The 24,217-nt window shown below is 35.1% G+C and overlaps 4 protein-coding genes across 4 annotated transcripts; 2 read left to right on the top strand and 2 right to left on the bottom strand.

Moving 5' to 3' along the window:
• Nucleotides 1-2,099: 2,099 nt before the first annotated feature.
• On the bottom strand, nt 2,100-4,041 carry LOC132185149 (zinc finger BED domain-containing protein RICESLEEPER 2-like). The gene is made up of 3 exons (XM_088518545.1): nt 3,837-4,041; nt 2,810-3,149; nt 2,100-2,739 (listed from the first exon to the last, which is right to left on the bottom strand). Exons 1-3 carry the CDS (start codon nt 4,039-4,041, stop codon nt 2,100-2,102), a joined length of 1,185 nt encoding a protein of 394 aa, XP_088374671.1.
• A 5,299-nt stretch (nt 4,042-9,340) lies between these two features.
• On the top strand, nt 9,341-9,996 carry LOC132185881 (uncharacterized). Its single transcript, XM_059599683.2, has one exon. It carries the CDS (start codon nt 9,548-9,550, stop codon nt 9,890-9,892), a length of 345 nt encoding a protein of 114 aa, XP_059455666.2. The 5' UTR covers nt 9,341-9,547; the 3' UTR covers nt 9,893-9,996.
• Nucleotides 9,997-14,925: 4,929 nt separating this feature from the next.
• On the bottom strand, nt 14,926-17,762 carry LOC132184974 (uncharacterized). Its single transcript, XM_059598781.2, has 2 exons — nt 17,602-17,762; nt 14,926-15,631 (listed from the first exon to the last, which is right to left on the bottom strand). Exons 1-2 carry the CDS (start codon nt 17,669-17,671, stop codon nt 15,033-15,035), a joined length of 669 nt encoding a protein of 222 aa, XP_059454764.1. The 5' UTR covers nt 17,672-17,762; the 3' UTR covers nt 14,926-15,032.
• A 2,434-nt stretch (nt 17,763-20,196) lies between these two features.
• LOC132184112 (uncharacterized) lies at nt 20,197-23,489 on the top strand. The gene is made up of 7 exons (XM_059597616.2): nt 20,197-20,455; nt 20,536-20,575; nt 20,715-20,785; nt 21,077-21,171; nt 21,904-21,971; nt 22,875-22,985; nt 23,155-23,489. The coding sequence occupies exons 1-7, from the start codon at nt 20,269-20,271 to the stop codon at nt 23,282-23,284; spliced, it is 702 nt and encodes a 233-aa protein (XP_059453599.2). The 5' UTR covers nt 20,197-20,268; the 3' UTR covers nt 23,285-23,489.
• The last annotated feature ends 728 nt before the right edge of the window (nt 23,490-24,217 follow it).

Below are 24,217 nucleotides of genomic sequence, written 5' to 3' on the forward strand. Positions count from 1 at the left end.
ATTGAAAATGAACCTATAAGCCTATAATATAGATTACAAGCACATTGAAAATAAACCAAAAACAGGGATTACAAGCCAACACAAAATGAACCTAAAATAGAGATTACAAGGAAACTCAAAATGAACCTAAAATAGAGATTACAAGCAAACTCAAAATGAACCTAAAATAGAGATTACAACTTTACAAGGAAACTCAAAATGAACCTAAAATAGAGAATACAAGCAAACTCAAAATGAACCTATAATAAAGATTACAAGGAAATAAAAATGAACCAATAATAGAGATTACAAGCAAACTCAAAATGAACATAAACAACAAGATTACTTAAAACAAAATACATCATTTTTGGTTCCCAGTTGCAGACTTGCAGTTGCCACAAACTGGCTCTCTAAGTCTCTGCATTCAAAGAAAAAAAAAATTGTTAGATGTTTTTAACTCCTTTGCATTTTGTCAAGGGAGAATTATCACTTAAGATTATGCAAAATTGCAAATGAACATTTTAATGATTGTTCAAAAACCAGATCTGTAAAAACAATGGGAGGGCAGTATGAACACAGGTTGATGCATGATATAGGCTAATAATAGGTTACAAGCAAACTTAAAATGAACCTATAATAAATATTACACAATTAAAACAGGTTGTCCAAATGTCAAATATTCCAAGTTCCAACAAAGCTAGCAAATGTATAAAAATTAAAATAGGTTATCCAAATGTCCAATATTCCAAGTTCCACCAAAGCTAGCAAATGTATAGCAATTATTACATAACATAACATCAAAATCTAATGTTGACATTCAAATTACATATTCAATAAGCAAAGGAAAGCAGTAAACAAATTCTCTCACAAAAATGAGAAAACAACATTCATGGCAAATTTGACAATTCCACTTCCAACATTTTTCCCAAACACAAAAACAAAGTTAATAAGGTGAAATTACTAGTAAAAAAGAGCTTAGAAAATGGAAATAAATCAAATAACAGAATCATAAAGAACTTGCATTCAATGATTTAAAACTAGTTACATGAACAAGTTAATATAATCAAATTCATAGAGAGATTAACCTAAAGACCAATGAGAAATGCACCAAAATTACACAGCACTAGTTGCCACAAACCCACACAGACAGTCACTGCATTCAATGAAAAAAAAAAATTTGTTAGAAGTATTTAACTCCCTTGCAACATGTCAAGGGAGAATTATCACTTAAGATTATGCAAAATTGCAAATGGACATTTTAATTATTGTTCAAAAACCAGATCTGTAAAAACAATGGGAGGGCAGTACGAATACAGGTTGATGCATGATATAGGCTAATAATAGGTTACAAGCAAACTCAAAATGAACCTATAATAAATATTAAACAATTAAAACAGGTTGTCCAAATGTCCAATATTCCAAGTTCCAACAAAGCTAGCAAAGGTATAAAAATTAAAACAGGTAATCCAAATGTCCAACATTCCAAGTTCCAACAAAGCTAGCAAAGTATAACAATTAATATAGAACATAACATCAAAATAAAATGTGACATTCAAATTACATATTTAATAAGCATAGGAAAACAGTAAACAGATTCAGTTTTTTCAGAGAATCCCTCACAGAAAATGAGAAAACAGCATTCACGGCAAATTTGGCAATTCCACTTCCACCATTTTCTACAAACACAAACACAAAGTTAATAAGGTGAAATTATAAGTAACAAAGAGGTTGAAAAATTGAAATAAATAAAATAATAGAATCATAACCTCACAGAAATGAGAAAAAAAGCATTCACGGCACATTTGGCAATTCCACTTCCACCATTTTCTACAAACATAAATACAAAGTTAATAAGGTGAAGTTATAAGTAAAAAAGAGCTTGGAAAATGGAAATAAATAAAATAACAGAATCATTAACTTACAGGTATTCGAGATTTTTTCTTAATGCCATGAAGTGCTCTAACCCAATCTGCACCACATAGGAGCATCTCAACAGTGTCAATTGATAATGATGCTCTATGGGGTTCAATAACTCTACCACCCGCACTGAAAGATGATTCTGAAGCAACTGTACTGATTGGAACAGCCAATACATCCCGTGCCATCTTAGATAAGATGCGTTACTTTAAGGCATTGGATTTCCACCATCCCAAAGCGTCAAAGTTTGCATCACTATCTTCACCATTCTCACTATCAGAAATGAATACATCTTTTTCAAGATATACATCCAAATCTGTTTTTATGGGCCGGATGATGTCATTGCTTCTAACATGTTGCCTAAAACGTGATCTGCCACCAGAAACTTCCTCTGTAACAGAGGCAATTGAAGTAGTAGCAGCACTGACTTCAGCAGCTACTTGTTGTTGAATGATAGATGCATTATGGGCAGCAACATAAACCTCAAACAACTCTTTCAAAGTACTCAACACAGCCTTTATGTTATCACCTTTCGTATCAAGTGGATAAATGATAGGAAAACAGAACCTAATCAACTTCATTTTGTATCTAGGATCCAACACAGCAGCTAAGACCATCACCATATTAGATTCACCCCAATACTTATCAAATTTATCACTCATCTTAGCTGACATTAATCTCATATATTCATTCCTATCCCCAACCTTAATATCCACAATTTCTTTCATTCTCCACACCTCAGGTAGAAACAGATTGGATGTAGGGTAGTCACTTCCAGAGACAACATTGGTCACATCATTGAAAACAGCTAAAACTTGGTTCACATTCTCAACCTTTTTCCCACTGTTTAGGACTTACCACCCACAGAAAAGCCTGCTCTACTTTATGGTATCTAGGAAACACTTCCTTAAACCTAATTGCAATCTTCAACATCAAGTAGGTGCTATTCCATCGGGTAGGAACATCTAAAACAAGTTTATTAGAACCCAAGTCCAAACGCTTTGCTATATCACTAAATGCAATCAACCGCCTCTTAGAAGCCGCTATATATTTAATCCCCTGCCTAACAGAATCTATTATGTCCCCTATTTCTGAAAGCCCTGCTTGCACCAACAAATTGGTAATATGAGCACAACACCTAACATGAAACATAAGCTCCCCAATAGGCAAACTACCCCTCAACTCAAAATCATCTCTCAAAATGTCAATGGCAACACTATTAGCACTTGCATTATCAACAGTTATTGTAAATACTTTATCCAAAATGCCTCATTCAATAAAACTGTTTCTTAAGGCTTCAGCAATAACAACACCCGAATGTGGAGGAGGTACATTACAAAAATTTAAAATCCTCTTTTGGAGTAGCCAATTAGAATCCACAAAATGACAAGTAACCACTATATATGAAACCCTTTGGGAGGAGGTCCACATATCAGTAGTTATGTTTACCCTATCAATCCCACTTAGAAGTGTTTTCAACTTTTTCTTTTCAATGTTATAAGTGGCAATGCAATCACTTTTTACAGTGACACGACTAATTTTTTTCTAGTATGGTGTGCAAGCCCTCATGAACTTGTTAAAAAGTTCATGCTCCATCATATTAAAGGGATATTCATGTAGAAGTACCATATGGGCAGCAAGTTCTTTAACTTTCTTCTCATTGAAAGTAAAGTTTGTCAAGGTCCCTAATCCATCATTGTCATCACTAGGTTCAAAAGACAAAGTCTTTTACTTCTTAAGGCTATTCAACTCCACAAACTTCACACAAGTAGCTAGATGCCTACTAAGGGTGGAGGTAGTACTAGATTTCCCTACAGAAAACAACTTCTTACACCAATTACACTGGGATTTTTTCACACCATTTATTTCAATAGAAGAAAAGTCATTCCAGACTTTGGAAGTCCTTTGCCTTTCCTTCCTTTGGAAGGCAACTGACCCACCTTCAGCCCTAGCCCCAGCCCCATCCCCATCCCCATCCCTAGGACCAGTCCCATCCCTAGATACAACAACAACAGGAGAAACCAGATTAACATGTTCATCTGGTGTGCATTCAGTGCTAGCAGACACACCAGATCCAGGAGTAGGGTCGGCAGTGGGTGAATCATCACCCATATCAACATCATTGAGTTGAAATGTATTGTCCATGATAACTGTTAATAATTTGTAAAATTAAAAAACTCGATAAATAAAATAACATAATACATTAATGGAAAATAAAAAACCAATTAACAGAAACTACATTAACAGAATACATTATACATAACAGAATAACTTTTGTTTTTGCTTTAACATAGGCGGTGTGCATAACTTAACAGAACTTAATCAAAGGCTCAAAGCATAGCTTAATAGCCTTAATTAGGCACATTAATGCATGTTACTTGTACATAACAGAATATAACAAACATTTACATCATTAATCAGAGAGCAAAAATCAAAGCATAAAGTGTTTAGATCATGAATTAATGAGATGGACAAAAATTCATCACATTGAGAATATATGCATAACTTAACAGAATTTAATCAAAGGCTCAAAGCATAGCTTAGTTAGGCACATTAATGCATTATACTTGTACATAACAGAATATAACAAACATTTACATCATTAATCAGATAGCAAAGATCAAAGCATAAATTTTTTAGATCATGAATTAATGAGATGGGCAAAAATTCATCACATTGAGAATAAATGCATAACTTAACAGAACTTAATCAAAGGCTCAAAGCATAGCTTAATTAGGCACATTAATGCATTATACTTATACATAACAAAATATAACAAACATACATTACTACTCGGGGATAAAAAACATAGCATAACTTAATTAGGGTTTCCTATTAATTTAGCATAAGTTGTTAAAAACCTGAGCCTCCGACAGACAACTAAATATGTTGCAACTTGCAATAGGGTTTGTACTTTGCAAATACAAGTATACAACCCAACAATTGAAGGAGGCAGTGTGCACAACTTCCTCTCTGAAATGATAAAAACACACAACATAATTAGAAATTAACTAAACAACTCACAATCAAATCAGAAAATAATTTAAGAGACCAAACAAGGTATGATTCAGGAAGTTAGGAGTTAGGATAAACATAACTTAGAGAGTTAGAGTGAGTCGAGTGACAGAGTCTGCTAGCTTCACTCTTCAAAAGAATGAACAAGTTCGTTTTCTCGAATCGATAATAAAGGATAGAGCAAACAAAGTTACAGAGCACGTATAAAAAGGGGATGGAAATGAATAAAAAACAAAGCAAGAGACTGGAACTGGAACCCCAATACTCAAGTGCCATGTCCATCAGGACCATCACCGTCAGATCAATACCCATCGGAATGGTATATGCTACGCCTAGGGGCTAAGGTTTGGAGAAGAGAAACTTGCCACACCACAACACACAGTCAGGGGCACACGGCAGTGACAGCACACATTAGAACCACATGTTAACAAAAAAAAAAAAAAAAATCAGAAATCAATTAAATAAGCAAAAAAAAAAAAAATGGGGATTTGGCGGCGAGATTGGACGGCATAGCCGCATAGGTGATTCGGTGAACAATTGGTACTCTGGTATACACAAACTCAAGTCTTCTGGTTTGAAATGGAAGACTGGAAGAGATTCACGCGTTACCTCAAGAGTTTCTTTCAAAAATATTGTACGAATGGCTAGAAGCCATTAGATGTAGTTGAGAAATGATCGATCAACGGCTGGGTAGGCTTGATTGGGAAACTGGAACAAACGGGTTGTTGGGTAGGGGTTGAGAAGGATTGAATGCGAGCATTCAATTCTTCAACCACGATGGGAGAGGGTTGACATTGGCATTGAATGCTCACTGTAGTGACTTCATAGTTCCTGCAGTGACCATTTTGAATCTGCAAATGAGATCGCTTTCTCCGGTTCTCCCCCAGTCCCTCTCCCTCTCGTCTCTTCATCTCCCTCAGACTCAGTCCCTCTCCCTCTCGTCTCTTGATCTCCCCGCCCCAGGTAGACGATTAGTTTTTTTTTTTTTTTTTTTTTTTTTTTTTTTTTTTTTTCTCAAAACGATTCCCAGCCGTTGGATCTAATAAATGTTTAAACAAAAATAAAAAATGAACGGTTGGATTTAATCCAAAAATTTTTATTTTGTCCTAGCCTGTCGCATGTCCTACTTTTAAGTTTTTAATTTTTTAATCCAATACGGCCGTGACTATTGCAATCCCGTGCAACCCTTTAATACAATCTGTAGATTATATAGAATATTTTATTTATATTATTTCAATCGTTTGATCAGGTGATTATAGGTAGCTTACTCTGTCTCGCGGAACACCAAATCACTCTCACGTTGGGCGTGGTTTACAGCTGTCCTCCATTTCATTGATCCAACGGCTATAGTTTAATCTCAAAACAATGGACGGCTGGTATGTGAGTCATAATTGAAGGCTCGTTTTCCCGTGCGTACGTGAAGAACAAGAAGTGGATAATTTATCCACCGCATGCGTGAGTTGGTGAATCTGGTGCCATATATGCAAAATATTCCATCTTGACCGTTAAATCTAAGATTTATTTTTGGATTTATTTCAGACGGTTGGATTAGTGAGCTCATCAGGCAAATCGTAACACCAGATAACTACCACGTGTAGGCGTGCGTGACAGCTGGGTTCCAATTTCTCAATCTAATGGTTGACGTTTAATCTCAAAAAAATGGACGGCTGGAAATAAATCTTGCATAATCGAGGCGCGTCAGTCTCGTTTCCTATGCGTTGCGTGCGAAACGAGAGTATCGGAAGTAATTCTCTGCAACGTGACTTAAGTGAGTCCGGTTTCATTTGTGAACGTGATTTTTTTATACCGTTGATTATGATCTTAAAATTTTCATTTAAGTTATGACCATTCGATCAATAAGCCCTTGGTGTCAAGTGAAACACCAGATAAATATCTCTGCGAGGTGGTATACAGCTGTCGTCCACTTTGCAAATCGAACGGCTATGAAATAATGGAAATTAATCTGACGGATAAGATTAATTTAGGTAAAGTTCAGATTTTTTCAAAATTCAAAAAAATTGAATTATCCCTTGTGCACAATTATATGTGAGCTCGCCTCTCCGTTTTCCTATAAATGATCTAAACCGTAGATCTTTAATAAAATTAAAATCAATTCAACCACAACCGTTTATTTAAGTTAACAAGTTGTTTGTTTTAGTACCCTAAAAAAACTCTAAACGTATGTCTATTTTTTTTTTTTTTTTTTTTTTTTTTTCTAAAAAACGTGTGTTGTAACTTGTAAGTTGTAACTTGTGTTTGGTAGGAATCCTAAGATTAGTTTTATAGTTTATACTTTATAGGAATTATAGCATTATATTTATTGGCATTTATTTTGCAATACCATTAGACATTAGTTAACAGATTAAAACAATACTTAAAAGGTAAAAAATTAAATACTACTTAATACATTTTATTGCATTTAAGTAGTACCATATAATTTAATTTTTTAAATAGCTTATTAATTGAACATTGGACATTAAACCTAATACCTATAAATTATTATTATTATTATTAAATCTATAAATAGCTTATTAATTGGACATTGGACATTAAACCTAATACCTATAAATTATAGTATAAGTTATACTATACCCTTATATCTTAATTAATTAACTGTACATACATTGAACATATGAATATGATGATTACTATTATTATTATTATTATTATTATTAACTAATTAATTGGACATTAGACATTAAACCTAAAAATAATAACGTAGTCTATACTCTATGCAATGTTAGTTGTACACTTATAGTATAAGTTATACTATACCCTTATATCTTAATTAATTAATTGTACACACATTGAACCTATGAATATGATGATTACTATTATTATTATTTTTAACTAATTAATTGGACATTGGACATTGGACATTGGACATTAAACTTATAAATAATAACGTTGTCTATACTCTATGCAATGTTAGTTGTACACTTATAGTATAAGTTATACTATACCCTTATATCTTAATTAATTAATTGTACACACATTGAACCTATGAATATGATGATTACTATTATTATTATTTTTAACTAATTAATTGGACATTGGACATTAAACCTATAAATAATAACATTGTCTATTCTCTATACAATGTTAGTTGTACACTTATAGTATAAGTTATACTATACCCTTATATCTTAATTAATTAATTGTACACATATTGAACCTATGAATATGATGATTACTATTATTATTATTTTCAACTAATTAATTGGACATTAAACCTATAAATAATAACATATTCCATATAATGTTAGTTATACTATAACCTTAGATCTTAATTACTTAATTGTATACATATTGAAGCTATCAAGCTATGATTATTATTGATTAATAACATGGTTAATTTTTTTTTTAGTTACATTGTCGTGTGGGTTGGGTTGGGTCAGATGATAAAATGGGTCGAGCTCACGAGCCCTAAACGAGTCGAGCGAACCGAGCGATTATCTAGTTAAACGAGTCGAGCTCACGATCCCTAAACGAGCTCGGGCGAGCCTGCCGATCCCGAGTTAAACGAGTCGAACTCACGAGCCCCCATCGAGCTTAATCGAGCGAGTCGGGTATGTGTCATTAGCTAATCGAGCGAGTTTTTACAGTGTCGAGCTCGAGTTCGAGTCGAGCTTTGTCGAGCGAGCTGTCGAGTGTGTTGGCTCATTTACAGCGCTAGTCAAGACAACCGGTGTTTGGCAAGCCTTTTCTTTTCATTTGTTACTGTTCATCACAATTTTTCAAAAAAAAATCAACATTAAAGCATCTAAAATTTTTTTTCAATTTTTTTTATCACATAATTCACTTTTTATTATTATTCAAAAAAAAAAAAAAAAAAAATCACTACTAAACAAAATTTTTTCACTTTTTCATACCAATTTTCACTTTTTTATATTAAAATTTTTACTCCTTTTTTTTTTTTTTTTTGTTTATATCAATCTACATCAACTATAGTGTCTAAGGAAAAAGCTTTGCCAAAACAAAGCACAATCCCATGTAGATTTAAAATTCCTTTTGCCATAAAATTGTCACCTTTCCTTCTTTTTTTTTTTTAATTAAAAAGGTGGGAAGGGGCGACCAGTGTAGTTTTTCCCCTTGGGCGTTACCATCGGGGTTCCCACCCGCTGTGGAATGTCCGGTTTGAGCCATAGCTACTGCCTGGGAAGGCGAGCCCGTCACCACAACCCCACTATTTTTTTCCAACCAAGGTGGATGTGTTAATTGTCTGGAGAAATCATGCGGCTAGGACAGAATCAGATTCCAAATACTTATGTAGGCAGCATCAAACATATATTGTTAGTGAATGGAGAATAGTCTGTCCCTTTCCAAGCCGCTTGTTCACATCCATTCAATCTATCAACCGTAAAAGCTTCATGAGTAAGCTGCCAACGCATTATCTTGCAATTACTTACTTGTGTATAGATTCCTGAAAGTGCTTGTATTGGAAACTTCCTTGAGATCAGCTCCAAAAACAAAGCCAATATCAGCACTAGTTCCAAACAATATATCAATCAAACAATCAGGAGGATGGAAGATTAAAGTTGTTTGGGCAAGCCCCTCCCATCGCAACAAGTTCCGGTGAAAAATCGATCGATTTTTTTCCGTCGAACAACAAGACAGCCAGAGATTTCCATTCCGAATGGCGGTTGGAGCTACACGGCGAGTTTCTTCATACGAGAGGCTGGTGGCAATAGGCTTGACCCTTCTAGCTGTGCTTTCTCCTCTCTATATCGACCGGAGAACAGTGAATGATTTGGAACTTGAAGAGCAGCCCATCATCGACCTTGTTTCTTGGCTGCCTCTACTACTCCTGGTGCTGATCTTGGCCATCATTATGTCAAGTTACTTCGATAGGATCTTTACCAGGTCTGATCCTTATTGGATTCACAGAGTTGGTGGTTCTTCTGCTGGTATAATCCTGATTCTTATGGTTCTTGTACTGGTTTTGAAGTTTAAAGCTTCCGTAAAGAGCTGGGAGGCTTGACTGAAATTTAGTGCTTTTGGAAGCGTATTTCATTATTCAAAAGTACTTGTATGTATGATGCATCTTTGCAGAGATAAGAGAGCAGTTTCTTGAATGAAATCTTGAATTTGTTAGTGGCATTTTGAGCCATTTTCTTTCTACAGAACAAGGTAACCGGCTTCTCGTTCTCTCTCTCTCTCTCTCTTACACACACACAATCACGCACACTAAGCACCTTAACGATCAAGAACTCTTGAGAGGCACAAAGGTACATAGTAGTGGGAAGCCCCATGGCAATTTCAATTACACTAAATCCAAACAATGAAGACTTTTATTTTTTATTTTTTTGCAAAAAAACAAAAAATTCAAAGCAAGGGAAAGGGAAAAGGGGGAGCAAACAAAAGGTCAAAACATAATAAATATTAAAAATAAAGAGTAATACTACATATTATACCCTATTCTTCTAGGCCGATGTGACAATGTTCATTAACTCTTATATCAACATTTGTTAAAATTTAAAAAGAATAAAAAATAAAAAAAATTCAAAGTTCCGTTGAGATGAGGGTATATTACGTGTTAAATTATTGATTATATGACTAAATTTACCCATTCCTATAACTTTAAGCTTTTGGGATAGATTCTAACCATGTAGAAAGTCGGTTAATTAATCGATTAAACTCACTTGAGAATTCTGCTTAAATGAGCTTATGATAAGTATGTGGCTAAATTGATTATACAACTTGAAAAATCTAAAGAAGCTAAGATTAGGCAAATACGTTTTGTATTGAAAGCAGCAAATGTGTCATGTTCTCATCCTCAAAAAATGTTTCTGAGAACAGAAAACTAGAAACAAAATCCAATCAGGTCCTATGTTTCCAAGTCTCAATGCCCCCATTGGCGACAATGGAGATATTCATTTTGACAAGGTCACAGCCAAATTGTTTAATTCCCCATTTAATATCCATGTCCATTCCTGTCTCTCCAGCAATGAAACTCTTACAGTTGAAACTGTCGGTGAGTGTTTTGGTCATGGTGCTTGCTGAGGTTGTCGTCGTCGTTAAATACGTATCCGTTCTTGGAATTTCTATATTTCGTTTCTGTAATTGTGTTGATTGGTGATGGCAGAGAGAAAAGGAGAAACTTGAGGCTAAAGAAGAAGATGTATATGGAAATCCAGGAAAAGATGGGAGCAATTGCGGAAAAGTTGAAGGAGAAGGAAGAGGAATTAGATAACCTGCAAGCGATGACCAAACTCTTATAATCATGGAGCGCAAAACTAACGATGAACTGCAAGAGGCTCGGAAAGAGTTAATCATTGTATGTGTCCCTTTTTCTCTTTTTAACCCTTGTAAAGTTTTTAAGTTTCTGAAACATAGCATTGAGAAGGCATATATTATGGCGATGTTTAACTTGTGTGGGAGGCAGGGGATATGGAAAAAGGGTAGTCATAGAAAGAATGAGGAAGAAATATAATTGAAAACGTAGAAAGAAGTAGTCATATTTCAATAACATGTCATCGCATATAAAATTCTCACAAACATTGTTACTTTTTCTTGGGGTTGCACCGGTTAGGTGAGATTGAGAGTTGTTTGAAAATTTTCTGGTGGGGGGGGGGGGGTTTAATTCCCCTCCCATAAGGTGCATCCGTCCCTGCTGAAGATCAAATGGGAAGACGCTTAGGGAATGATGGTTAAAACTAAGTGGCAGGATGCATAAGACCAAATAGGAGACTTATTTTTTAGGAAGGATTTAGGAAGGAGGTAAGAATCTCCTAAAATCCTATTAGGTTGATATGAGAGAACATTACTTACAGTGGTGAAACAACCTAAAGAATAATACGTATACATGTGATTTTTTCATCATTTCGATCCAAATCATACAATATAATATTCAATCTGACACCGTATCAACGGTAGATAAATTCTAACCATGTGTAAATGTTTTTGGAAAAACAAAAGCAGTTGTCATTACTCTTCAATAGGTAGATTCTAACCAAGTAGAAAGTCGGTTATTCGTTAGGCAAAAATGGGTCTACCGACACCGATTTAACCGATACACAGCCCTACTCTTGGATATAAGCTATAGCTCTTCCAGTTGTAAATGTCACGCATATTGAGAAACATGTGTTTTTTAGCCCAATCTGAATTGACTTGGTTATCCAAAGCAATTGGTTGTAATTGAGCGGATTAGGCAGGTGCTTCTAGGTTTAGGATAGGTCAAGGCCGTTGGCAGTTAATTATTTGAAAAAAAAAAAAAAAAAAAGAATATGTGTGATATGGTTTCATCTGCAGATTATAGGAGGAAATTGCTGATTTATGGGGATGCTCAAGATGGAATGGGAGGATGCTTAAGGAAAGATGGTTAAGACTAAATGGCAAGATACATGAGACCAAGTAGAAGACTCACTTTATAGGAAGGGTTTAGGAAGGAGGTTAGAATCTTCCTAAAAACCATATGAGAGAATATTACCTACAGTGGTGATACAATCTCAAAATTAATATGTATACATGTGATTTTTTCATCATTTTGATCCAAATCATACAACATAATATTTATTTTGAAACCATATCTACAGTAGATAGATTCTAACCATGTAGAAATGTTTTAGGAGCAACAAACATAATTGTCATCACTTTTCAGTAAATAGATTCTAACCATGTAGTAAGTCGGTTAATTAACCGATTAAATCGACTTGATCGGTTCAGTAGGCTAAAATTGGTCTAACCCTATTCTTGGATGTAAGTTATAGCTATTCCAGTTGTAAGTGTCATGTAAATTGAGAAAAATGTGTTCTTAGCCCAATCTGAGTTGATTTGGTTATCCAAAGCAATTGGTTGTAATTGGGTGGATTGGGCAGGTTCTTCTGGGTTTGGGATGATGGTTTTAAAAGCCATATATGAAAGTGAGAGTAAGTGTAGCATTACTCACTTAAAAATAATAAAAAAAAAAAAAAGTGCAGCATTACTCAAACTAAAAATGCTGCTACTAGGATAATCGCATAGACTGCCCAAGCTATAATTCCTAGCCACAAAGGAAACGACAATGTGACTTCTATGAACATGGTTGTAGCTGTAAAGAAAACTCCAATGTGGTTGATCACTCGGACTTTGGACGGAAGCTTGGACTTCATCAATCTGCCAACCATGAATGCTGCAAATGAGATTAAAAGTTGAAACGAACATACAATTATCCAATTACTGCCTACCGACCGTCACCGAACAGTCATTAATTGCCTACCGACTTCCAATTGTCGGTAGTCAAAATAAAAATTTATATCGATATTGGTAACTAAACCGAAAGCGACTTAACCCACTTAACCGAAAATGTAACCGCCAAAATATGGTAGGACAGCGTCCTAGCAATATTAGTGACAATTTGAAATAATCTAAGATAATAAATATGTTAAGGGTGCTTATAAACATGTCAGGTACACTTTGTTTAACACACACACACACACACAAAATATATATATATATGGAAATTGGAATTTGGCCTATAAAAATAGGCTTGGCCCAAAAACAGCCCATTTGGCCCAAAAAGATATTTGGCCCATAAAAGTTAACCGACTGACTTTACGGAATTAATCAAAATTGTCAAAAGTAATATATATTGGTATAAAGCCGATTAATTAACCGATTTAACTGATTTGGTCGATTCGGTAGGCAAAAGTGGGTCAACCGACACAAATTTAGCCGAGACCTAACCCAACCGCCGGCCATCCTCTAACTATATTTTTTCCTTTCTTGCAGCTCTTCCTTAACGGGTGGCGAGTGGCCATTGTATCTACCTACATGTTAGTTATAAACCGTTCAGATGCAGTTTATCTGTGTGGTAAACTTCGTTGAAAGTCCCTAGATGAGTTTGTGTTAAAAGTATAATATTAGTTAGAAAATTCAAGAAAAAAGAATTAAAGTTTGAGCTAAAGTAAAGTTTGCATGAAAACCGGTGTAACGAGGAGTGGTGCCCATCAAACTTGGGCCATTTAGGAAACTTATATGGCCCAAGGAACCCTAGTTAGGGTTTCAGCCCTTGTAAGGGAGGTTTGGAAATATTTTTAGGAAAAAATGTAAAATTAGTCCGTGTGGTTTACCTGATATACAATTAACTCCTTATGATATCAAAATGAACTCAAAGGTCCCTGAAGTATGCCAAAAATATAATTTAGTCTCTACAATCAAATTCCGTCCACTAATTTAACAAATTTTCTTAGTACAACACTGACTTAAATATGACAAGTATTACAATTATAGTGGCTCTAATGTTTTACGCTATTAGAATCTGTTAAGTCAGTGAACGGAATTTGACTGTAGGAACTACATTATTTTTTTAGCATACTTCACGGACCTTTGAGTTCATTTTGATACCACAAGGAGTTAATTGCAAATCAAGTAAATCACAAGGACTGAATTTATATTTTTCCCTTATTTCAACACTATTTCTCAAGTAAAATAACATCTAAATAGCAAGAAAGTAAGAAATTAGGATTTGTGAGAAAACTTTCCAAAAAGAGAAATTAGGGTTTCTTGGATAGAATTCCATTTCAGAAAAGTAGGGTTTAGCTATGAATGGAAAATTAAGGTTTTATAGAAAAATTGAACTAAATGAGAATACTTATGGTAGACTGTAGGCAACGCTTTGCTCGAAATAAATGTATGAGATAAGTAAACTCTATTTGGAAACAATTGCAAGTTTTATGTTATGATTTATGCAATTGGGGCACTAATTTTTCAAAATTATGAAATTTACATTATTTTTATAGTGTGATCTATTTATCTTTGATATTTATGATGTATTCACCATGACAATTTTTTTATTTAAATCAATTAACTTTATTTTACCCCTTAAATTATTGTCGCTTTTGTAATTATCTTTTAAATTTAAAAAACTCTTAATTTAGTGGATCATCTTTCAATTTTATTTTATTTTTCACTTTTATCGCTCCATTAGAATTTTTCGTTAAATAATGTCCAATTGAATTGAATGGATCTCGCACTTACAATCAACAAGGAATGAATTGGATGGATCTTTCACCCACAATCAACAAGGAAAGAAAATACAAAACAGAAATTGAATGAGAAAGGCCAAGCCTCTCATTACAAACACAACAAAAGAGGCCCTCAAATCAAATAGTAAGTAGTTCAAATTCTTGTAAAAAAATTTATCATAATCCAAAAGCATATCCAGCTGCAAGCAAAGCTGTGGCAGCAAATGGCCATATCCGGCGGTTTTGAGACCAATCATAAGCGCTGCTGCACTCGTCGTTGGCGCCGCTAAAGCACCCGGGTCGTGTTGCCTTAGCTACACCTCCCTCAAAAGCAAAACTGCTGTTTGTGTTGCCAGTGCTGAACATGACACACCAGAAGTAGGGAGACCCACCATCAGTGCCACTCACAGCAGCTCCAACTTCAGTGTCATTCTTATTGTAAAGTATTTCTAAGGCCTTGCTGTTTTTCATTAGGATATCTGAAAATGCTTCGGAAGCTTCGACATAACGAGATTGGCAGCCAAGTAAACGACCAGTAATAGGAGACATGGTTGAGACAAGAACACCACAGTTGGGAGCAAAAGTTTCAGCAAATTCAGCATCAGCAGGCTTCTTCGCATTAGGCCCTCCTATTGCACCACAATCACCTTGGTAGGCTTTTAAGTACTGCAGAGCAATGCAGGCCAGGCCTGGGTTGTCATAAAGGGACTTCAACTTTTGTGCAGTCCTGTTATTATTAAGTACAGCCACTAAATCATCCGCAGGGTTATTGGTACCTTTTACAGCAATTTTCATTTATAATGTCAGTTATGGGGAGAATATAATTTTATTAAAGCCCAGGCATAATCGAATAAATTAAATCGCGAAAAAGGAAAAAAAAAAAAAACATATGTTTGAAGCAACGATTTTTGAACTATTTTAGAGCATATAGCGGGTAGGGAAGTCAAAGTGAGTTCAAGGAAGTAGAATATCTAAGAACTAATATAACTAATTTCAAAGTACAATAAAAAAAAGGAAGCAACTAATGAGAGGGTGAGACAGAGAAAACACAAAGGGGGAGGGAATGTGGAGGGACCAGATTTCAGACATTTACTTTTAGTGCTGCCATTTAAGAATCTAAAGGTAATAAGTTATTGACTAGCCATAATGACAAAAAGAAAGGGTGCAAAAATGGTAAGAGTTTGAGGCAGGAGGATACTTAATGCTCTAGATTATTATATTACGGCTTGAGAACAACCCATAGCCATAGGATTTTACCATGAAAATACTACATGAAATTGCTCACCATTGACATGTGTCCAGAAGGCTATGACTGAAAACGAGCCATCCCCTAATGATTCATGCATAGTGAGCTGTTCTTAGCTAACCTCCAAGATGACATTATTTTTTTATTTATTCATGTTGTGCAGGTGCATGCGCACACACACTAAAGCATGCATATGAGAGGGTAGAAGGAAAAGTTCACTGTCTCTAATGCACTAAAAACAATCTATGAAGCAAACTACTAGAGAGAACTTGTTTAAATTAAAAAAAAAAAATCAACCCTTCAACATATTCGCTTCACTAAAAGGGTCTTCTGGCAGGTACACTCCTAACTCCTAAGTCTTTATGTATGTGTGTGTATATAGGATTATGGCTTTAAGATAGATAGATAGATAGAATTTCGTAGAATTTGGGGACAATCATGATTCATAACGCCCATAGAATTAAAGGGTTTCTTTTGTTAGTCAGCCATTCATATAGATTTTGTCATGATATGAAATATATGTCCCAAGAAGTTTAAAATAAGTGCAAGAACTCTAAACAAAGAGGATTTAGCTAATCCTCCAATAGACTGTCCTAAATCCCCTATTCTAATCCTAACTTTGTTTTGGCCCCCATTTGAGCTATTATAATGGATGGCGTTTGAGATTGCCCGAAGTTCCAATCTAGGAATCAACATTGAAATGTAGGAAAATAAAGAGGTGCAATAGCTTCCATATAAGGGTGATAATCTACACCCACTAAAAGAAGAGAGCAATGAATTATAGTTAAGAGTCTTTTACATAGGCATTGGTATCAGCAATTTGGTTACTTCACCCCCAAAGGGGACTAGGGTGAATGTCCCTTTGAGGTTGTTGAAAGATAGAAAGAACGACCGAAAATCCTACATTGACAACCTTCCCAATGCTTTCAGGGAAGTTTTGAAGGTTGATTGTGTTTTCACATCCCATCAACTCCCAAAAAACAGAACAAAAAAAATCATCAAGGAAAGAGATTTTCAGTGGTTGTAGTCCCCAAAAGTTAGATCTTAAACCCAGCAGAAGAATTGTATGAGTTCGAATGAAAAAGCCAAAAAAAATAAAATAATAAAAAAATAAAAAAATAAAAAAATAAAATAAAATAATAATAATAATAATAATTCTGTAATTTATTTTCCTCTTCCTTCACCCCGATTTCTCAGGAACCAAATAAAGCAACGAAAGACGACATTCAGCATTCTTACCATAAATGTCCCACCAGAGACATCAACTAACAAATGAATCTTATCTTAAGGAAGAGATCTGATAACTGTTCGTTCTTACCATAAATAAACACCTCGGGGGTTTAATCCAGAAATGCCATTTTTGGAATTATACCAGAGACACATTCAGACAAACTTTTCAAGCAGATCAGGAATCTGATGATAACCCACGAATTCAAAACATGATGCACATACATGTATATAAAGAAGCGAGTTTTAAAAGGCAATGCAGAGACTTCTTACTCTGAGTTGCGGCTGCAGAAGCAGACACGAAGAGAAGGGGAAGCAAGAGAAGCCACAGAGCCTTTGTCATTCTCGCTGCTGCTCAGGAACCCACAGAGATCGGAGATGAAGCAGAGGATGTTGTTCAGTATTTCTTTCTGCTTCAATCGGTGGCGTACCTCACTATGTTCGTTTTAAACAATCTTAAAAGTATGTAATATTATTTGAATCATTTAAAATTTGTAAAAAAGAAAAAAAAAATATTTTATATACGGATTATACAACTGTAATACAAAAAATAATGTAATACTCAAACTCAATCTTTAATTTAATCAACTGATTTTATCTGTCGTGTCGTCTTAATTACAGTTTATATTAGTCTACTAAATATTATTTCTCTCATAAAAATAAGGTATAAATACTAAATACCCCTATGGGGTTTTACTTAATTTTTTTTCTCCTTAGGATTTATTTTGTATCATAGGAGGTCTTTCTAATTTTGATAAAAGACCAAATTCGTTATTTCATCTATTAACCATTAGTTGATCTAACAGAACTCCACGTGGACCAATTAGAAGCTAACATTTGGCATAAGTGGCAATGTTATCAGTGATGATGTGGCACCTAATTAAAATTTTAAAATATATATATTTTCATTAAAAAATAAAATAAAATTTGGGGGGTGGCTATGGTCGGCTCGGTCACTCCCATGGAGCCGAGGGGGTGGCCGGCCACCCCTTGGAGCCAGGGGGTGATCGAAACCACCCCCAATGGTGTTTGGGGGTGGCTGAAACCACCCCCAGTGGTGGTTGAGGGTTGGCTTAGCCACCTCCTTGGCTCCAAGGGGGTGGTCGAAACCCCTCCCAATGGTGGTTTGGGGGTGGTTTCGACCACCCCCAATTTTTTTTTTTAATGAAAAAATATATATATTTTTATTTTTTATTTTTTTAAAAAATTTTAATTAGGTGCCACGTCATCACTGATGACTTAGCCACTTATGCCAAATGTCAGCTTCTAATTGGTTTACGTGGAGTTTCGTTGGGTCAACTAACGGTCAATGGATGGAAGAACGAATTTGGTCTTTTATCAAAACTAGAAGGATCTCCAGTGATACAAAATAAATTCTAAAGAGAAAAAATAAATTAAGTGAAACCCAAGAGTATTTAGTATTTACCCCTAAAAATAATCATTAGGGGTTTGTTGGGTCAATAATTACAGAAACACCCATGAGGCTTTTTAGATTTATTATTCCAAAAACTAAAACGAGGTTTCTTTTTCTTGTAGCAAGAAAATTGACCACCTTAACCAATAAAATAAGCTTGGTTCTTACTTGTAGCAATCTGACATTACTCTTTTGGATAATAAACAAACCCTTCCTGAAATTGACCATTCGTGTGGATATAAATAATCACTAGGGCACTAAGGTCTTTACATGAAAATAATCATAGGGCTACAAATCCTCCACATGACAAGTGTTAGAAACCATAATCAACTTTCTTATTTTTCACTTTTTCAATTTGGGTTTCTCTTTAAAATACTATGAGCATCGAAAGTTCTTCTAATTGTCTTCCGGGCGAACAATTTTTGAAGATTTTTTTTTTTTTTTTTTTTCTTTTTAATCTATTTTGCAACAACTCCTTCACGGATAAGCTATTGGAAATGCATCATCAACCAACATTCTTGAATGAGCATAACTTCTATGCGGACGATGCGGAAGTTTATGCCCTCCAATAGAAGAAAGCCACGTTAGCCTAAAGCAAAAAAGTTTACAAAAATTATCTACAACGTAAACACTAAATCGAAGGAGAGAGAAAATCCCGCGGCTGGGTCTCGGCCTGAGACCCACCGTGTTTTGGTTGTTATCTAGTGTTTTGGCTTCATTTTCTTAAAGTATACTAGGTGAGGTGTCAGCATTTTAATGGAAGGTGAAAAACATGCCTTTTTTGCCAGACCGCATAGATGCAGCTCTCTTCTAAAAGGAAAATGCTAAAGGTTTAACTATTTTGTCCAACTGTAGGTCAACTTTTGCTTTATTTTTTAATTTAAAAAATAACAAAATTAAAAATAAAAAAAGTTTCTAAAGCAATAATTTTTATTTTGGTTATTCTTTTATTTTGGTATCTTCTTAAAATTAAAAACTGTATTTTGCTTCAGAAACTTTTTCCTTATTTTTTAATTTAAAAAAAAAAACAAAATTAAAAATTAAAAAAGTTTTTGAAGCAATAATTTTTATTTTGATCCTTCTTTTATTTAGTATTTTTTTAAAAAAATAAAAATTATATTTTTGTTTATAATAATGACCAATTTTTTAAATTAAAGAAAAAAAAAAAATTGCCCCAAGTTGAGGCCAATTTGTATCATTGGCCCCAAGTTTGGCCCAAGTTGTATCATTCCTCCTGCTAGAATATTTGACAAAGTGCAACACTACTGTCATTGTCCGCTGGTGTCGGTGCACAGGTGGTAGAGCGTGATTTACATTTCCCAAAAAAAAAAAAAAAAAAAAAACTCCAAATACTTTTTTTTTTTTATTTTTAAAAAAAATACATTCCAAATAAAAGACAAATTGGAGGGCAAATATGTCAGTTTACAGAAATATTTCGTGAAAGATGTGAGAGAGATACGAAGGGATAAGCAAAGAGTAGACCAGAGCAGAGTGTCTATCGAAAGAAAAGCGGATGTTGGGTCGGCATGGCTACACTTGGCACCCCTGCGTACGTTTGCACCAAGCCCTTCAATTCCTTAACCTGCCCTCCTCCGACTGCTAGACCCGAGAGGAAGCTGCCGCGATTGAGGTGCGCATTGTCACCCCCAGAATGGCGGGAGAGCAGGCGATTGGTCTCCCTTGTCCTGTCCCACTTCCTCTTTGTCCCCAACCGTAAGTTTTTATGAACCCCATCTCTTTGGTTGTCGGAGAAAGCAAATCCCATATTTATTAAACGTATTCTTCTCTTGCAGATGCTATCGCCGGCGGCATTTTCGATAAATATGTGAAAAAGTGACGTCTACAGCATGGTTTCAACTTTTTTTTTTTTTTTTTTTCTTGGTTCAATCATGGCAAAAAAGGAAAACAGAAAAAACGGTTCTTTGAAACTTTGTTTCTTCACAACTAATCCTTCTTATGATACAATAATCAGGAAAAACCTTGACCCACTAGAGGCTTATGTACCAGCTGTCATATTGACGCAGTTACAGATCAAGGACTTGGGTAAATGTCTCTGTCATTTGATTTCATTTTATAATGACACTTTTATTTGATTTATGCATTTAATGTGTTTTCGTCCATTACAATCTCATCAAAATTTTCTCCACCTTCTGTTTTGATGGAGATAAGTTTGATTTTCCGTTTGGTGATTATTTGTGTGCGTTTCTGTATGTTTGATCTTTGTTGTTACTCTTTTTTTTTTTCCAGTGTTTGGCTTGCGTAAGCATTTGCAAAAGGCATAGAAATGGGGTAATAGTGTAATAGTACTTATATTTTATGTTTCTACTAGTGCAGAGGAATCTCTAGAAGTTGATCAACCCCAGTATGCTGCCTGCCGATCTCTACTACGCTCTGGCCCTGCAGCATCCCTTCGTGTAAATATTCGAGCAGTAAGTTGAGACTTTCTTGAACTTTTGAGTACTTTTTGTGTTTTGCTCTTCCAGTTGTGGTTTGCTTCTGATTCTTGGCATGAAAGAATTCCTCATCTATACTATACAACAGTGTCTGGCTTTCAGTGAAAAGCCATCCTCAAAGTTTATCGCCTTATGAACCAGAGTATTACTGTACTGTACTGCTTAAATTAGTCTCACTTGTAATAGCCATGAGCATGGATCACCAAAGCACTGTTTGCAGTAATGCAAATATTGCAAGTAACTCTCAAATTTAACCAGGAAAGTGCCTCTCAGATTGACTATAGATATTCTGATCAGCTATTATGATACAAACCTTGAGTATAACTCACCCTTGAAAACCGGCTTGCAAGGAGAGGGTGCTCAACAACTTATATACACATGGTTAAAATTAGATTTAACCCATGTGGAACATTAGGATCGTAACACATTAACTCTGATCTTGTCCTCCAAGTGGTTCAGTTAATGAGCATGGAGATGTTTTTCTGGGCCTCTGTATCATGTGTTTTCAGTTTTCCTGTAATTACTTGTACATCAAACAGTGTTGACTTTTGCTGATTTTTGTTGCCGACTCGCTGTTCTTGTCATCATTGGTTTCATATTAGATGATACATCCATTGTCACTCTCCATGCTCATTTACATTTGCTTTATGGCAGTTTTTGTATACATGAGTTCCTAAGAGCTTTGGAAAATTTTCTTCGGAATTATAGGTGGCACAATATGCTTCAGACAATGGCAATGGTAAAACTGCTTCCAACAGTGTTGATCAATGTCTCAGGTATATCACTTCATTGCTGAATTTTTTGTAATTTTTAAGCACATTGTTTATACACAGGATTGTATTTGTAGGCTTGCGTGCTTAAATATTGAGATGGTGGATAGTAGGAGCTGTCTACCTAGAAAATCAAAGCACTTAAGGTGGCATTGTAGGGGTGACAACCATTTTTGAAGGGTTGACTTATTAGTGCTGGATGCTCAAAGGCCAGTATTGGGTACCACAATATCCATCTGGCTTGAATAAAATCAGGTTCAGCCTGTCCAGGCAGTAAACATTTAACTTCTGTTTCAGTCTCTCATTTCTCAAACTAGAAAAATCTTATAAAATAGCACAAATGAAAAATAAATATAAGTAAATTAACCTCATTTCAAAATCATTGGTGTTTTCAGTAAGAGTTCTGACACTTATCCCATTTTGGGGTTCACCAAAACATGATTTCTGTAAGAACTGACATGTCCAGCTCTCTAGTTTGCCTATTTCCTATTTCATAAGTCATAAATAGCATCTTTAGATGATAAAATATCACTTTTGTGGCAAACTATCATTCTTCTTCTAGTATCATATGAAATGAACTTCATTATTCAGGTTTCACTTGCTTGAGATTCATATTTCACTCCATCTTGCAAGTTTTTCTCATTTCAAAGTGTACTTTTCCCCCGAATTGCTTGTGGATTATCTGTAGAGATAAATGCTGTAGGTTTATTGAACTATTCTTTGTTAAGTGGGGATTGTCACATCAGCATTGTAAAATAGTTGTAAGATAATAATGTGATATATAGCATTCATCTTAGTAGAAATTTCCCAGCTAACAAGCATCAACATGTTGGATTTCATGCTAGTTAGTTGCAAGTTTACAATTGCTGTCGAACCAACTTGAGTGCAGTGAAACCTCTACTTCTGCAGAGCCTTGGAGGAACTTGATTCCTTACTTCTGCGAGCATCAAGGAATGATACACAAGCCTCACTTGAATCAATGAAGGGAGAGATAAATGTTGCTGTTAACGCTCTAGAAAGGTAATACTTCAAGCAGATCATACATTATGATGCTTTTCAACACCGAGTTTTTACTATGGGTTCAATAATCTTCTTACTATGGGTTCCATAATCTTCTTTTCTATATCATACTTTGATAATTATTGATCTGCATATAACCAAGGAACCTAAGAAGCTTTCCGTTTTACAGCCTCCTCCAGACTGTGCCTGCTGATGTGCTAGACAAAGGGAAGGCTGTTGCTGATTCTTACAGGATTAGAGAAGACGTGGAACCTGAAACGTTGGACCAAGAAATGCAGCAGTTGGAGTCAATTTTATAAATTTTTGGACTCTGAATCTCACCAAATACATAAACTATTCTCTTATTGGTTTATGACCAATCTTCAACCATCGTGTAAGTTATGTATCTTGCATGCATGTAAGCTTCCAATTGATCTCTGGATTCATAGACATGTAGAATTGCAGTAAATGGAATGGCCTGCTGATGTGAATTATAATGTAAATTAGTGTACCCATATTAACTCATGTTCTGGGGCTTCATTGCTTTCCTGGTCAGCGATTTATTCCTTATATATTCTCATTTCCTAAACTAAACTAGGGCTGTTCAAAAGGCTGAATTCTTGATATACAACCACCATCGACCCCGATCGAGTTGGCTTCAGATGGTGGGTCTGTAAAATTTCCATTTTTTTAAAAAATTTCAAGAAAGTCAAGTTAGAAGTCGGAATATGAACATAATTTTTGAATCTTTTCACCTGACCCGACTTTTAAATATATATATATATATATATATATATATATATATATATATATATATGGACACACACGCGAGAGTGCCCACCCTTTCTTTCAAGCAGGCCATTTTTTCCAGAATGCGGTCCGGGATAACCGTGACTGTGTATATATTACATAAAACGGCATCATTTTGGAGGAGTATATGCTCATTATTGTTGCTGAAATCCTAGTCTCAGTGTGTTGTAGACTCTTTCTCTCTCTCGAGTCTTCTTCTTTTTCACCACTGTTTCTCTCTTGGGTCAGTAGTTTTTTTTTTTTTTTCTAAGCAAATAAGGAAAGGGCTATAGGGGAGGATCTTTATCACTTTTGATCCCGAAGGAAGAAGAAGTGGGAAATCCTGACAACGAAAAAGGGGTGGGCTCCTCAACAACAAATCTCAAACAAACTAAAACAGTGCAACAATAATTACAAAGGGTAGGAAATTGGTCAAATAAGTGACACAGTCCTCTCAAAGGGCC

The sequence above is a fragment of the Corylus avellana genome, chromosome 7 (assembly GCF_965113065.1).
Source record: "Corylus avellana chromosome 7, dhCorAvel1.hap1.2, whole genome shotgun sequence".
Lineage (NCBI taxonomy): Eukaryota > Viridiplantae > Streptophyta > Magnoliopsida > Fagales > Betulaceae > Corylus > Corylus avellana.